This window comes from Gobius niger, assembly GCF_951799975.1.
Source record: "Gobius niger genome assembly, chromosome: 13".
Classification (NCBI taxonomy): domain Eukaryota; kingdom Metazoa; phylum Chordata; class Actinopteri; order Gobiiformes; family Gobiidae; genus Gobius; species Gobius niger.
The window spans coordinates 23,809,829-23,825,130 of record NC_136864.1 but is presented as its reverse complement, the minus strand read 5'-3'; the positions used below and the strand labels follow the sequence as shown (position 1 = coordinate 23,825,130).

The window sequence follows — 15,302 nt, the reverse complement described above, 5'->3', positions numbered from 1 at the left end:
GCGCGGTATCTGTGTAATATGACAGATAACTATGAGTTGGGTTAACTGGTACCGAGAGTTGTAAATCACTGTAGTGTGATTCTTTGTCTCTGAGGGTTTAATTAGTCTAGAAATTCTTCTCTTATCTGATGACCCCCCCCCCCCCCCCCCCCCCCCCCCCCCCCCCCCCCCCCCTCCCTCCGCACACTGCAACAACTTACAACCATAAACGCCCCGCAATCTGAAGACCAGTGGCCTCAGGAGACCGAGCTGCTACAAAGAGCTGAAAGAGTTAGAAATGGTCATTTTATTGCGTTAGAATAGCACGCTCGAGACTTTCCGTAATGTAGTGCTAACGGAATGCTTGGTAAAGATAACAGTATGGGACGCCTATGTAAAATACAGTCCGCCACTGTCCCAGACTGCACTATGTTTATACGTGCATTTACTTCAGTAGATTTTTGTCTTCATACGTTTTGACCGGTTTAAGCAGCACAGTTCAAAAGTCCAAGAGATTGAATCGTGGTAGAAGCTGCGAGAGTTATTTTCGATACTGTTATTGTGTTGTTGACAAGGTTCTAAATCTTTATTTTCCCAGATTTTAGCTGTATCGTGTAATAGCGAAAAGGGCCTATATTTGCCATCTCTAATTGTGTAGTTTATTAAAGTAGCAGCACTCCTCCACCACTTTCTATCTATTTGTATATCTGTATCCTCTTGTCATATACTACATCAAACAAAGTTGTGTTATTAATGCTATCTATGCAGGGCCTGTTACTGCTTTACGGTAGCATGGTGTTGCTCTATTTCATAGTACATGAACAAACCCATTTATCCCTATCTGTCATTTCATAACTGGCGAGGTATCTGTCACTTGTAGTCCCATGGGAGCCCTGTATGTATGATTTTTTAGCCTAATTGAGCTCTTTATTTAATTGACAGGTTCTGTTCTAATAAGTAATTCCCCACCATCTTTGATTGGAAAAGCAGGAGCGCTTTACTTTGCGGGGTCTTACTAATATGGGTAAACAACTTTGTCCAGACACTGCTGTGACTAAGTGAAGGGGTGCGGACATTGGAGACTCTTTAACAGGCTGGGACAGTCCTAAATGCGATGCATTTAATGAACCAGGACCTCCTTCAGATTTACTTTGACCAGCTCAGTAACATTATTACTAAATATGTTGACATCCACATGACCAATGAGGAACACAGTGTGGTGGCCATTGTAGATATTACAGTAACGCATACTTGTATCTACTTAGTACATACACATCTAAATACTGTTTGCAGATGTTTGGGCTACTATGCTATTGCTACTTTTAAGATGAATAAACAGAACCTTAATGTGCTTTCTAACAGATTTATCTGCTAATAATATTTGATATGAAATAACTTTGAGTTTATCAAATAATTTGATATTGTCTGTAGTTATTGTCTATAGTGATCGTTTCTGATTAAAGGCTGAATCCTGAGCTTCAGTATGCATGTCCTTCATGAGCTGTGATCAGTCAGGATATTTGATCATGCCTATAGGCTAAGTCTGAATAGTGATTTGACTATGTAACGTGTAGCTTTGGTGCTTTTTCTTTGGCCAGCATTCATTAGTTCATTGTGGACTTGTGTGCACTGCTGGTGACTGCTCTGTATCAGGTTTCACTCCTTTGTGTTTTGGCCTGGGGCTATGCCTCAAAGTGTGGTCATTGGATTAGAAAATGAATGTGTGTATGGAAATATAGCGACTTAATTGTGTTTTGAAACTTTAGTATCAGTTTGGACATGTTTGGTGTTGACCTGTTTATGAAATAAATCACAATATCAACATGGATGTTGTCCTGATATAAAGATGCAAAGCTGTAGTTTTTGTCGTGCACCTTCTTTTGAAGGACTAGTATGAGCAGAATGAGATGAGGGGTTATTTTGGCGATGGAGATTAAGGCAGGGGCTTTTTGTCATTTGTGCGAGACAAGCCATTCATCCATCCAGTTCACAGCCAAAAAAAGGCTGGTCCCAGAAATTAGCAGTTTCAGCTCAGCAGCAAAGTCGTCGGGCTGTGAAGGCAGAGAGAAATTGACTAATTAGCAATGCGCACTAAAACTTGACGGTTCTCTCTATAACGGCGAGGGAAAGACTCGCTTTTTCTCCCCCTTTCTCTTTTCTTTCTTCCATAGATGTTTGAAATCGCAGTCATTTACGCTCGACAGTTTTTACAATAGCCTTGAGCCATAATTTTGCGAGTCTCTCCAGCATCCATACCCCTGCATGGTCTCTCTCCACCGGCCATGCACGACCGTTTCTCTCCCCAACCGTGGATTTCCTATTACTCTCGTTACGACTCACTGAGCCCCAGGCCCAAGGATAATGATGTGTTGTTTCTTGGTAGCATAATTTGTCACACGTATATTTCTTCTTCTTCTCTTGCAGAAAGCACAGCTCCCTCTCACACTCACACTCTTCTTGTTAATTCAGAAGAACAAATGATCAACGTCAACAAATAACGCGAAATAGTGACTTTAAGAGTTGGAATCAATTGTTTTGGGAGTCACCGGCGACCACAGACTTTTTAGGAATTCTCTAAAGAGGAACAAAAGGATTTCAAGTGACATTACTGGAAAGCTTACTTTCTTCTTTGTCGAGAGCTGAAGTCAGGTAAGTTTGGCTTCTTCTCTGCTGAGCTACTCACATCATTTAGTTCTGACAGGCGCTTTTACTGGATCTGGCGACGTTTACGCACGCTCGGGTTTAAGTTTATCCAGATTACGCACTTCAAAATATTGCTTCTTCAGACAGACCAGGCATGCATTCCACCCGCAACTTTAAAGGAAGATGCATCTCAAAGAATATTTTACCCAATCGCGCGTTTGCGTAAATCAGGTAGGCTAAAATCAACGTACCAGTCGCTTACTGCCGCTGCTGACTTGGAAACAAACTAATTGCTTTTGTATGGCGCCGTAGAGCCCTGCGATGTGCCATGTCTTCGTTCTGGGGAAGTGCAGCGTATTATCTGGGGTAGATGGAGGCAGGATGCAGCATCTCAGCCCATCGGCGTAGCGACTGTGCCTCCTCTCCGGAGCCGACAACTTGAGCGCGTCGCTGGGGGAAAGCAGTGCAGCATCTCCGTATCTCCGGTTGGTTTGAAAGCCTCCTTCAGAGCTCAGCGCTCGTTATAGCCTTTCCAAATAAGAATGAATAAGTGTGGCACGCTATGGAAACTACTGCGTTTTTGTTTGTTGCTGTATGACAAGAAGTTTAGAGTGACTGAAGCCGTTCTGGACGTAAATTCACGCCGTCTGCTGGGGCTGGGGCTCTTTCCGACACGGACAAACGAGTAATGCGTTTCCTAACTTTTGTTAGAAATGTTTTAGTAGTTGACTGAAAGCATCAATAGGCGTACTGTACTATAAGTAAACTAAAGTGAAGACTTGCATGGTTGTTTGTTGCCTAGGTGGCGTTCAGAGTGAGGAAGTCATGTCCAGATCGGGTGATAGAACATCCACCTTTGATCCAACTCACAGTGACACTCTGCTGCATGGGCTCAATCTGTTGTGGAGGAAACAGCTTTTCTGTGATGTGACTCTCACTGCCCAGGGACAGCAGTTCCACTGCCACAAAGCGGTGCTGGCGTCCTGCTCCCAGTACTTCAGGTCTCTCTTCTCCTCTCACAATGTAATCAACAATGAGGGCAGTAAAGGAGACCAGGGGAGCAGCGGGACACCCTCATCCTCCCCTGATGACAAGCTAGTGACCCCCACTGCCAGGCCCATTAATAACCTGGTACTACAGGGCTGCTCCTCTGTTGGACTACGCTTAGTATTGGAGTACCTCTACACTGCCAACGTGACTCTTTCCCTGGACACGGTGGAAGAGGTGTTGTCAGTGAGCAAGATCCTAAACATCCCTCAAATCACCAAGCTCTGTGTGCAGTTCCTCAACGACCAGATCTCTGTGCAGAACTACAAGCAAATCTGCAAGATTGCCGCCCTCCATGGACTGGACGAGACAAAGAAGCTGGCCAACAAGTACCTGGTGGAGGATGTGCTTCTGCTAAACTTTGAGGAGATGTGTGCCATGCTGGACGCTCTGCCTCCCCCGGTGGAGTCCGAGCTGGCGCTGTTCCAGATGTCAGTGCTGTGGCTGGAGCATGACCGCGAGACTCGCATGCACTACGCCCCGGACCTCATGAAGAGGCTGCGCTTTGCCCTCATCCCTGCCCCAGAGCTGGTGGAGAGGGTGCAGTCTGTTGACTTCATGAGGAGTGACCCGGTGTGCCAGAAACTGCTTCTCGATGCCATGAACTACCACTTGATGCCCTTCAGACAACACTGCAGGCAGACCATAGCCAGCAGGTGAGACTGCCTAATAATGTACATGATAAGGCTATGCATACACTTCACAGTGCAAGACATTTGAATGCCTCCCAATTTAATCTGGACAAATGCTGATTCAACGTTTCCCCAACTCTTGTACTGTCCACTCGTGTGATCAAGATTGTATAGGCATTTGTAGAGAGGGCCTAGTCGATTTAACTTAATCAACCAAATATCCACGGTAAAAGTCCATTCTACAGACTTTTTCACACACGTGTAATTGCTCTTCAATCAATGTAGACATGATGTGGCTAACCAGATAAAGGCTGCAGATGATTCATGGCAACTCTCATGAATACAATTTGAAACGCTGTGATTATAGTGGTCCCAGAATTACATGGCAATAGAATTACATGGCAATTACATTGTAGCTCTGGCGTTAGCTTGAAAATAAGATTGCTACTAATCTGTTTCCGAACACAAATGAAAAAGGAAGAAAAGATGATAATTATCACAACCTTTACCAAAAAACACATTATTTCTGTTTTAGGAATTGAATTACAAAATATTTGATGCAGATTCAGAGACTAAAATAGACCAGAGTGAAACTGTTGCTCCAATATTTTCTGAAAGCTGTCAGTGTCACAATCCGATTGAGTGACACAGCTGTCGTTTTGTTTACCTGACAGCTACAGTAGTGTGATAAAAGAACCAGTAATTTGCCCAAATTAAAACCACATAAATTACAGTTGAGGGATGTATAAATATCTTAATCTGGGGATATCACTGTGATCCAAATTTAGAAGACAAGCTATTTTTAAGACCAGAAACTGTTCTCCTCCAGTCCAATAACATATCTATTTCTGCATACGGGTCCAAAATGAGCAAGGAATAAAGAATCCTCATAATTAGTTTCACATGCCACTGTTTCTCTCCTCTCAATTAATCACCATTATCTATGTCCAGGGGCTCATTTGCATATGAATAACCCCAAAACACTTCCGATTGGGCCAGTCGCAGAGAGAACGTACCGAGACAATGGCCGTTTACCCAAGCATGAAAAAGTAAAATATGAATCGGGGGAGGGAAAAAAAGGTGACCGTGCTTGAATCTGCTTGAATCTAAACCCAGTTAGTCTTAATATTAGCCCGCGAATTGTGATGAATTGCAATAAACTCCAGTAAGGGCTGGATAATAGGGGGCTAAAGTAAGTAAAGTGTGAGATGATATTTCATTGACAACAGCAGGGGATACCTCAGCACTGGCACAGGAGTGTCACATGAATCACGGAAGCCAATGAAATGGAGACATTGTATGGACAGGTTTATGCTCTCAATTGCGCTCTTTGCCTCCAGCATGGCACCCCGCTGGAGTGACCTCACTTCACAGCTAATTGAAAGAGCGTCTTTAGGGAGCTATGCCCCATTCAAGAACACGAATACTCCATTTTTTATTGTGTGTGTCAATTTATTCATTTATAGTTCTCATCATTTCAATCTTTTTTGTGTGTGGTTTGCTTATTTTCCTTTCCTGTTACGTTGGATTTAGTTGGCAGGTTTTGTCCTGTTTTCGAACACTTGTCAATGTCCACCAACCCGCTCTTCTTTGTGACTTTGCAGAATCCGCTCCAATAAGAGGTTGCTGTTACTGGTGGGTGGCTTGCCTCCTGGACCTGATCGCCTCCCCAGTAATTTGGTCCAGTACTACGACGACGAGAAAAAGACATGGAAGATTCTTACAAGTGAGTATAAGACGCCTCTGTTTTGCACCCGGGGGCACCTGGCGTTTTGAGGCTTTATGATGAGAAATAGCTGTTCCTATGGATGACTCTAACACAGGTTAATTTCCACGGAAAATGAGGGAAGGAGTTCCCTAAATCCTTCAGGTAATAATGCATCACTATCACTATCACACTAATATAAGTTTTTAATCAGAGCGTGACTTCGCAGCACTGTGGAGCGTCATGCCCGGTTTCCCTTGTTTTTGCTGAAATATGCTCGCAAGATGCATGATGAGATTTACTTGAATGTAATGATCTATTATGGCGGAGCTGCGACAACAATGAATCACTTCTTTTCTCAATAGCTTGTTTATTTAGCTTAATTATTCAATATGTTTGTCGATAAATTTGTCTAAATTAGCCAATAGAGGTTCATTCTGTGATTATAAAAGTACAAATGTTGGCAGAAACCCAACTACAATGCATTAAGTGACATAAAGCACGTTTTTGGTACATCCTTATAAATCTCAGAGATCATTTCAAGCTGAAATTTAGATATTACTAGAAAGAAAGAGCTGTCAGAGAAAAAGGGGAATGGCCAAACAACAGTATCTATAATGTTTAGGGAAGCATCTCTGAGGAGCCCAGCAGGTCCTTTCTCTTTGTCATCTATGACCTTTGAAGGCCCACCACTATATTGTTGTAGTATTGCAAAGGTCAAACAGAGCTAATGGAAAACCATATTTGTTCTTTGCATCCTCATCTCTGGTCCTATTGAGTTTTTGTCCTTTGTTTTGGTTTGAGTCATGGCTCGGCAGTGTTTCTTCATTTGTACATATTACTCTCGTAGACTGCCCCATTGCCCTTAATCTTTGTGCTTTATAAGTTTATCGTAAATTTGGTGAGATTTGCTTTCTTAAGAGCTAAAGTGCTGGACAGATTTCCCCAATTCATAATATTTCTTGGCAGTCAAGTGGCATTTCAGCTTGTGTTTGGCCAGCTTTATCAGGAGGCATTCTGCTAAAGGAAGCGTGCGTTCACAACAGCCCGCAGCTCGCTGGTGTCTATATTGTTATTTTCTCATTACACTCACACTCATGGGTATAAACTGCAACAAGCAAAAGGTCAATAGGGATTTCCATCACTCAAAACTAAAAAGTTAACACTCAAATGGTCCGTGTCCAAATGGAAGGACAAAAGTGCAAAATCATCCCCTTAACACATCAGTGGCTATCTGATGTAGCCTCCACACAATGGATGTGGAATAGAAGATTATTAACATTCAATCATAACTTTTCAATGAGGCGAAACCTGAGAGGGACAGGCTTTGATTAAGACATTCATCAACACAATTTGGGAGAATCGGATCCCTCTCTTCAGAAACCCACTGCCCGCTGATTCCAGTGTAAAGTTTGCCATCTAGTGTACCCAGTGTAGCGTGGCAAACAGCAGACAAAGCCTCGGACTATTCCCTCTGTCTGTGCTTATTTAAAGCAGGCTCATATTAAAATCACAGGCTGCTGTACACTGTATGGCCTGGAACAAAGGACTCAGCTCGGCAGGATGCGGCTGTAATGTGTTGAAGGCACGTCAGCCCTCAGCAGCAGTGGTGCATTAGCTGAGGAGGCAGTCAAGCGGCCCCGACTGCGTCTCTATGCAGAGGTTTCTGACTCCCTCTAGTGAGCCCTGCAGCTCACTGTAGTCCAGGGACTGATGCTTTCCATCTCATAAAAGACGTGCTTCTAATGCCCTCCTATGGCTGCTGCTGCTGGGTACACCTGAAGGCTTACCTGCAGGGTTAGGGATCAGGAGGATATACTCAATACTTGCACATACTTGATACTATCTTTATATAGACGTGATGTTTTACTTTCATTGTATTACTTTTTCATGATAAACATGAGCTTGTTGTTTACATAATTAGGGATTATTATTATTATGTATTATTTAAATTTCAATTAACAGCACTTAATAATCATCATCAACGCAGTCTTTACAGTTGGTTATCAAAACCATTTGGAAGAGAACTTTATGTACAGTATTTGAACCTCATGTTTAGTTAGAACAAGGCAGCAACAATATAGTGTTATAAAGGGGATGTACTAAGCAAAATTGCCTTTTACCATGTTATAATGTTCTCTCATCCAAAACACACCTGGAGCTGTGTTTTGGGCCACTCACGCATCTTTGGGTAATATTTGGATCTTCCCCAGAGGCGGCAGCTCCCAAAAAGCTCCTCCCGAGGTTCTTTATCTCCCCCCCCCCTTTATTGAAGCAGCTGCATAGCAAAGGGGGGCAGTGGGAGGGGCTTCAAAATCAGGAAGTGAAACTGGATATTTAATTTCAGCTGTTTGCGATCAGTTTAAGAAAAACACACATGTTACGCAGTTTGGCTTTTAACACTGTAGTACAGTTCAGCTCCTGCCATTATCAATGCAATCCTATAAGCTGTCACAATTTTGATACGCACTTTATCCCGGCTTAATTACTTGTGCATTCAGTGAACAATAATGGGCTGAAAAGCTCATTTAATAATCAAAGTGAAATGTTAATTGAGATAATGACGTGAGGGCTTATCGCGCGACCCCTCTGTAAAACCATCATCCTTTCGCACAAGATTATATTTTTGGTGCAAGTGTGCAAGTCACTAGACATCATCTAAAAGGGCGCCCATCCATGTCCCATATAGTGCTGACTGAGTGATAATGTAAATAGCACGTAAGGGAATTTGGCACAGTCATACGGAGCTTGTCTTTGAGGTGCACTGGAGTCGGGCAGCCTAATCCCCCTCATTCAAGATAGAGCTTTAGTGTTTTGTGTATGTCGTGCTACTACTAGTACCCTATCGGAGACCCCCCCTTCCCCAGGGCGGAGCGGCACATGTCAGCCCGCCAGAGTGAGATTGCAGGGGGAGGCCAATTGGAAAGAAATGAGATTCAAGGCTGTCTAATTTTGCAGCAACTGTGATCCATCAGGCGGTGGGGAGGTGACAGTGGAAATGACTGATGGAGACAGACAGGTGGGTTTTAACATTCCACTGATTTGTGCGCGAAAAGCACCCGGCCTGAGATTTATTGAGTGAACACGATCATGTTCATTATGACTGTCACCTAAGACCATTTCTCTACATCTCAATGGGGTCAATTCAATAAAAAATGAAATATAAAAAAAGAGGAAAAAAGAAGGTACATAGGCCAACTCAAGTTACACAAGTGTACACAAAAGGTGCTTCATTTGAGGGAGGGGGCCTTTTGGACGAGCGAGGCACTTAAGTTTAATGCGCAGACTGTTATAGAAGATGCTGAAAACCTGCTTCTGCCAAGGAGTCTGTCCTAAACTTAGCTTATACTGTTAGGTGTTAATGCACTATCAATTCAGTTGTCCTTAAAAGACTCTGCATGGATTGTTTTTGGCTAACTTACTGTTGGCCAGGAAGACAACTTCCTGTCCACATTTCAACCTAAAATAAAGACTAAATAATAAAAAAAAAAATGTAATAAAACTTAAATAAAAGTCAAGTCAAGGGTTTTTAATTAAAATGAGTTCAGATCATTTTTTTTTTAAACATTTATTAGCATCAAATTTACGTTAGCCTTTAGCTTCAAAGCTAAAACACTTTAAAAGTGTTATAAACCATTAAAACAGTTATAAACCACTGATATAATATCAGTAGACTGTCATTACTCACCCCTCCCCATTCACACTGATTTCACCTGTCGAGAAGAGAATCCATTATTTCTGCTCAGTCTCCTCCTACAGAACATGTTCCTAAAAAGAACAGAAAGGCCCCACGGGGGCGTGTGGAGCGGCAATAATCCTCCACAGGGCTTCAATCAAAGCCCAAAGATAAAACTACAAAATGTATATATACAAACTGTAACTTTGAAACCAGTCTTTGAAGTTCTTTAAAGTGTAAAGTTCACATTAAACTGGCTTTTATGACAGCTGCCATGATGAAACAGTGCTATCCTCACCCATTGTTGTTACCACAGAAGTCTCTTCCAGTGAAGTATTTACCTCTTGTGTAAAGTTTTCATTTGTTGTAAATGATTATCCAAATATCCAACAGCCACGTTTACACAGAGCTGTGTGTTAGGGAGCGCAGAGGGACAACATTGCCCCTAAAATTGCTTTTTCTGTACATATTTCCTATTTATTAATATTGCCTGCAATATGCAACCATAAATCAGGCGATGCTGCACCACCCTCAGCACCCTGGGTTCCCACAGCCCTGCGTTTATATTGAAATACTGTTTAAATGTTTATTTATTTCAACAAAACACAGCCAACTCTCATTGGAACAAAACTCTGACAATAGGTCGTTACCTGAGGAATTTAGCATCATGTTGCTATGCAACATTCTGTGCCAGAGCCTATTGAATTTGTATTTTATTTGTATATTGAAATATTTGATCATCATTAAATGATGGAAATAAGTGAAATTATGAGAAATGTGAGGGAAATGTTGTAAACATGAAAGATGTCATGTCTTCCTCCATCTTATTTATAACTTATTTATATTTATTTCTCCAACCTAAAAACACACTTTTACCCAGTGCTGTCCCACTGAATCAAGCTTACGTGACAAAAATCTTCAAAAACAAAACAAAAAAGCAACACCAAACAGTGATTCAGAACAGAACAGCTTTTGTGACTCAATTCTTAAATAGGGAGGTCATTTGAAGTCTTTTTGCGTTGCTGTCCTTGATTGAAAAATGCTGGTGTTGACAGTGGTATCCTTTTGTGCTTTTTTGTGCAGTCATGCCTTACAACAGCGCCCATCACTGCGTAGTGGAGGTGGAGAACTTCTTGCTGCTGATGGGAGGAGAAGACCAGTGGAACCCCAACGGTACTGAGGACACACGGCACTGATTCACATCCACACATTTCGCCAATGTTTACTCTCTCAATTCGACAAAGCTCGCCCAGTGAGTAAGTTCAAACCAATCAGTGGTAATGTAGCGCTCTCTCAAAGCTGGATCGGCTCTGAGTGGACAAACAGCACTTGATCAAAACTGGCAGAAAAGCACTGAAATATGTGCAGTGTGGGACTTCTAAAAGTGCTGTTTGTAAAGAGGTGGGAACAAGAACACAAAAACAAAGGCTTTAAATGTGGGGCACTGTCATTTTCAAAATGCATTTATTGGGCTGTAAAAAACTACAAAAGCAATAATTTATATTGCTTTACATGCATAATCCTAACCCTAACCCGTGCAAAATCTCTTCTGCAGGAAAACACAGCACTAATTTTGTGAGCCGCTATGATCCCAGATTCAACAGCTGGATCCAACTGCCCCCGATGCAGGAGCGGTGAGTTCAGTTTTGGCTTTGCCGTGTACATGCAGCAAGTGAATATTGTCACAGAGTGAGTAATCCTGTCCTGACACATGGTCCACAGGAGAGCCAGCTTCTTCGCCTGCCGCCTGGATAAGCACTTGTATGTGATTGGCGGGAGGAACGAGAGCGGATACCTCTCCAGTGTCGAGTCTTACAACCTGGAGACCAACGAGTGGAATTATCTTTCATCTCTGCCTCAACCTCTGGCCGCCCACGCCGGAGCGGTGCACAACGGCAAGATTTACATCTCAGGTGAGGCTTAACTTAAAATGAACCTAAAATTATATAAATAAATGTATGTTTTTGAGGTAAATTGTGCAAATGTGTCTGGGTTAATTTTCTCAACCCAGACACTGGCAACTAAAGAGGTATTAACAGAGGCTTTGACAGTAGCGTGAACCTTTTTTTCAGGAGGGGTGCACAATGGGGAGTATGTGTCCTGGCTCTACTGTTACGACCCTGTAATGGACGTGTGGGCCCGTAAACAGGACATGAACACAAAACGTGCCATTCACGCCCTGGCAGGGATGAACGACCGCCTCTACGCCATTGGTGGAAATCATCTCAAAGGCAAGTACTTCAGCGATTCATTCGGCATCATTCATTAAAAAAGAGGAAGGTCAGGGCTAAAACAAATTACTGTCACGAGTATCAGTGATTATTATGCACCCGCACAAGCTGGACACATGCACAACCACTCACACAGAGCCTCTTTTTAGGCAGCTTTGGCTCACTGCACAATGGTTTTCAGCTGTCGATTTTTGATATAAGAAAGTACAGATGTTCATGTATAGAATTCGCTAATATCTATAGTTTGCTGTATCGGATGCCACCAGCCATAATACATGAAACTAGGAACGGCTTCCCTCTCGTCACAGGGTTCTCTCATCTGGACGTGATGCTTGTGGAGTGCTATGACCCCAAAGCTGACCAGTGGAACATCCTGCAGACGCCCATCCTGGAGGGCCGCAGTGGACCGGGCTGCGCTGTTTTAGACGACAGCATCTTCCTTGTCGGAGGCTACAGCTGGAGCATGGTACTATTTGCCACAAATAAAGACCCATTTGTACATGTTTGTTTTAGCAGTGGGTGTCTATTAACCCTGGCGATCTATCACTATCCAAAGTCAAGGGGTATAAAGCAAAATCAAGCCTTGGACTTATTCACGCATCTTTGAATCTTCTCCAGTGGATTTTCTTAGTGCTCCTCCTGAAATACTTTCCTCACCTCTTAATCTCGTGTTCTGCTCAATCCTTTCTTTGCAAAGTAAAAACATTCGCCATAGCTTCACTGCAGCCGCATGGACCATTTATAACAGCTGCACAGAAAAATAGAGCAAGAGGAGGCGGAGTGGGAGGGGCTTATGGGGAGAAATCAGGAAGTGAAACTATTGTATTGTATATTTTGTTGTTTTGCTGTTTTCAATCAATATTGCATTTTCTAACCGGCAAAGTGTAAGATAGTGATAAAAGTATGTTTTTTGATATCGAGATTACCAAATATTGTAACTGCAAAAAGTATTATACCCCCTCTTTAACTTGTTGCCAGCTTAGGGTCAGGGTTAGAGTTAGAGTTTGCGATCATACGTAGTCTCAAAGCGCATTGACAGGAGAGCTTGCAGCCTGCAGTGTGGTACCTCATTTGAAAGCCATTTGTAAGATCTGTGTGAGTGAAGCTTACATCAAATTTGCCGTTCCTTTTAACCTGTTACTTGAGGTCCCCCCGATCACCGAGTTAGGGTTAGAGTTAGGAACGGCAAATGTGATGTAAGTTGTGTTTCGGTCACACAGATCTCACGCTTAGTTTTAGGAACTAGAAGGTCTTGGCTTTCAAATGCGGTGTCACACTGGTATATAGGCTGTAGGCTCTCCAGTCAATACGCTTTGAGATTTGGATATGCATCATTTCTAACCCTAACCCTAAGCTGGCAGATAACAGGTTAAAATGTATAAATAAAGTCACTTACTGTTGAGCATATTTGAAAACCCATCAATCTAACCACACATACTTGGACCAGAAAAACAGGAATTAAAGTTTCTATTTTCTTTACAGGGGGCATACAAGTCTTCCACCATCTGCTACAGCCCAGAGAAAGGCACGTGGACTGAGCTAGAGGGAGAGGTGGCAGAGCCGTTAGCAGGCCCTGCCTGCTCCACAGTCGTACTGCCGGCCTGCCTCCCTTTTAACAAATGACAACTAATGCCAGCGATGGGCGCAGGCGTCAGGGGGAACCACACCGACTGGGAGGAGGAAAACATCAGCAGCCACCAGTCGCCAGAACGGGCTTGTGTATAAAGATTATTTTTTTACAGGTTTGATCAGAGCACTTTCGTTATTCCTTACTGAAGATTTGAAAAAAAAAAAAAAGTGTAATGTAAGTAATGACACACATCAGTATTCCAAGAAAAGAGTTGGTTCATATTTAATTTCATTGTCAGTGTTTTTGGCTCCTCTTATATGGCACGCATAGTGTTGACTGAAATATAGCTTTTCAAATCCGTTGTATCTTTATTCCATAGAGGCAGCGATATTGGACACTAAAATATCAAAGGTTCTGTGCAACAAGAGCTGGTGAAAACAAAAAGGTGACGATGGACATGTGTAATGTTTGTTTCTCTTGACACGTTTATGTCTGGGTGGATTGTGCACTTATCCTGATTTTCACCTGGTCAATTTTTATTTCATAAAGACAGTGAATTACTGGGCTCCGTGGTCTGTGAGAAAGTTTCATGTGCATGCTTTTTGTTTGATGGGGCAAACTTGAAGAGCTAAAGCACCAGAAAAAAAACAAAAAAACATTTGTTGGTTAAAGCAGTTTGTATGTACGTGCTGAAAAGTAAAGGAAACACCACTAAACCTTTGTAAAGTTTTCCAGTTCAAGGATGCTAGCTCCATAGACTCTAATTCAAACAGCTTCCTATCACCAGTTACCACATTAGTCCATTAATTCTACTGTCTTTGATTTTAACATCAATTTACAGACAACATTTTCATTTAAAAACTGTAAAAAGTCAAGCGTATGTGACGACCAATCTTAATTTTCAGCTGTTTCAACTTCTGTAAAACTGTTTCCAGAGACCTGCTTTACACAAAAAAAAACTTGCCAAATATTTGTTGCAGTTTTGAAAGAAGCTGATATTGTTAATAAGAAACACTGAGATGTAATGTAATGATGGTACAATCAAATTGTAAATGCTCGTCGATGTTTTGGTGCATAGCATCATTGGACAAACACATTTAGAGGAAAACGTGTTTGACCTGTTTTTATGGTCCTGTAGCAATTCAATGATGGGCTCCTAATGTCCCATTCATAAAACACTGCAGTCCTAAATGCACTACTAGTGAACCCTAAACCTTAAAGTACCGTTCACTAAAATGTAAATGAACCTGATGAAGTCTGATGCTTGTATAAGGTTCAAAAATATGACTCTAAACATTCATGCAGTACCTGTTGAAATGTAAAGATTTACTGATTTCATTCTTGTACATAGTTGCTTGCAGTGGAACATTTTTGTGCACTCAACTTTGGATTTATTCTCAAATCCTGTCCTTTGCATTTTAGAATATAAAAATAAACTCTCTCTTGATGATTAAAACTCGACCAGTTGTTTGTAATATCAATTTGCTTGAAGAATTTGCCTATCGTTGGATTGGTTGTTCCATAGACTGTACAATATCGATGGACTAAGCGTCTTTCCCCATAGCGCTCAGTGCGGGCTAACTGAAGCTCGTTCATGCTAGCAGTTTGGCTGGGTTTTTGGAGCCAGCTCTGTTATTTCAAATAGGGTGAAAATAAGCGAAAAGAAAAAAGGATGATGATGTTGCATGAAGTAACTTGTTTACCTTAAAGGGATATTTCAGGATTTTTGACATAGGGCCTCATTTCCTAGTTATCCAGAGTGTTGTTGATTTCTGGAGGTTTTTTTTATTTTATTCATGCAGTCCTTAGATAGAGTTTA

The 15,302-nt window shown here is 42.0% G+C and overlaps 1 protein-coding gene across 7 annotated transcripts; it reads left to right on the top strand.

Moving 5' to 3' along the window:
• Nucleotides 1-1,422: 1,422 nt before the first annotated feature.
• klhl14 (kelch-like family member 14) lies at nt 1,423-14,858 on the top strand. 7 transcript variants are annotated; one of them, XM_079568694.1, is made up of 10 exons: nt 2,732-3,107; nt 3,225-3,307; nt 3,425-4,325; nt 5,906-6,027; nt 10,766-10,855; nt 11,238-11,316; nt 11,405-11,595; nt 11,755-11,913; nt 12,222-12,379; nt 13,396-14,858. In XM_079568694.1, exons 3-10 carry the CDS (start codon nt 3,448-3,450, stop codon nt 13,534-13,536), a joined length of 1,818 nt encoding a protein of 605 aa, XP_079424820.1. In that variant the 5' UTR covers nt 2,732-3,107; nt 3,225-3,307; nt 3,425-3,447; the 3' UTR covers nt 13,537-14,858. The 7 variants fall into 7 exon arrangements, with proteins under 7 accessions (XP_079424821.1, XP_079424820.1, XP_079424822.1 ...); XM_079568695.1 differs by lacking the exons at nt 2,732-3,107; nt 3,225-3,307 and adding an exon at nt 1,423-2,628; XM_079568696.1 differs by lacking the exon at nt 3,225-3,307.
• The last annotated feature ends 444 nt before the right edge of the window (nt 14,859-15,302 follow it).

Excerpts from the sequence above, each read along its gene's own strand:
- klhl14 (XM_079568693.1), top strand. The coding sequence starts at position 3,406 with ATGGTTGTTTGTTGCCTAGGTGGCGTTCAGAGTGAGGAAGTCATGTCC. Across the intron at positions 6,028-10,765 it reads GACATGGAAGATTCTTACAA|TCATGCCTTACAACAGCGCC; the intron begins GTGAGTATAAGA and ends TTTTTTGTGCAG. Across the intron at positions 11,914-12,221 it reads TGGTGGAAATCATCTCAAAG|GGTTCTCTCATCTGGACGTG; the intron begins GCAAGTACTTCA and ends CTCTCGTCACAG.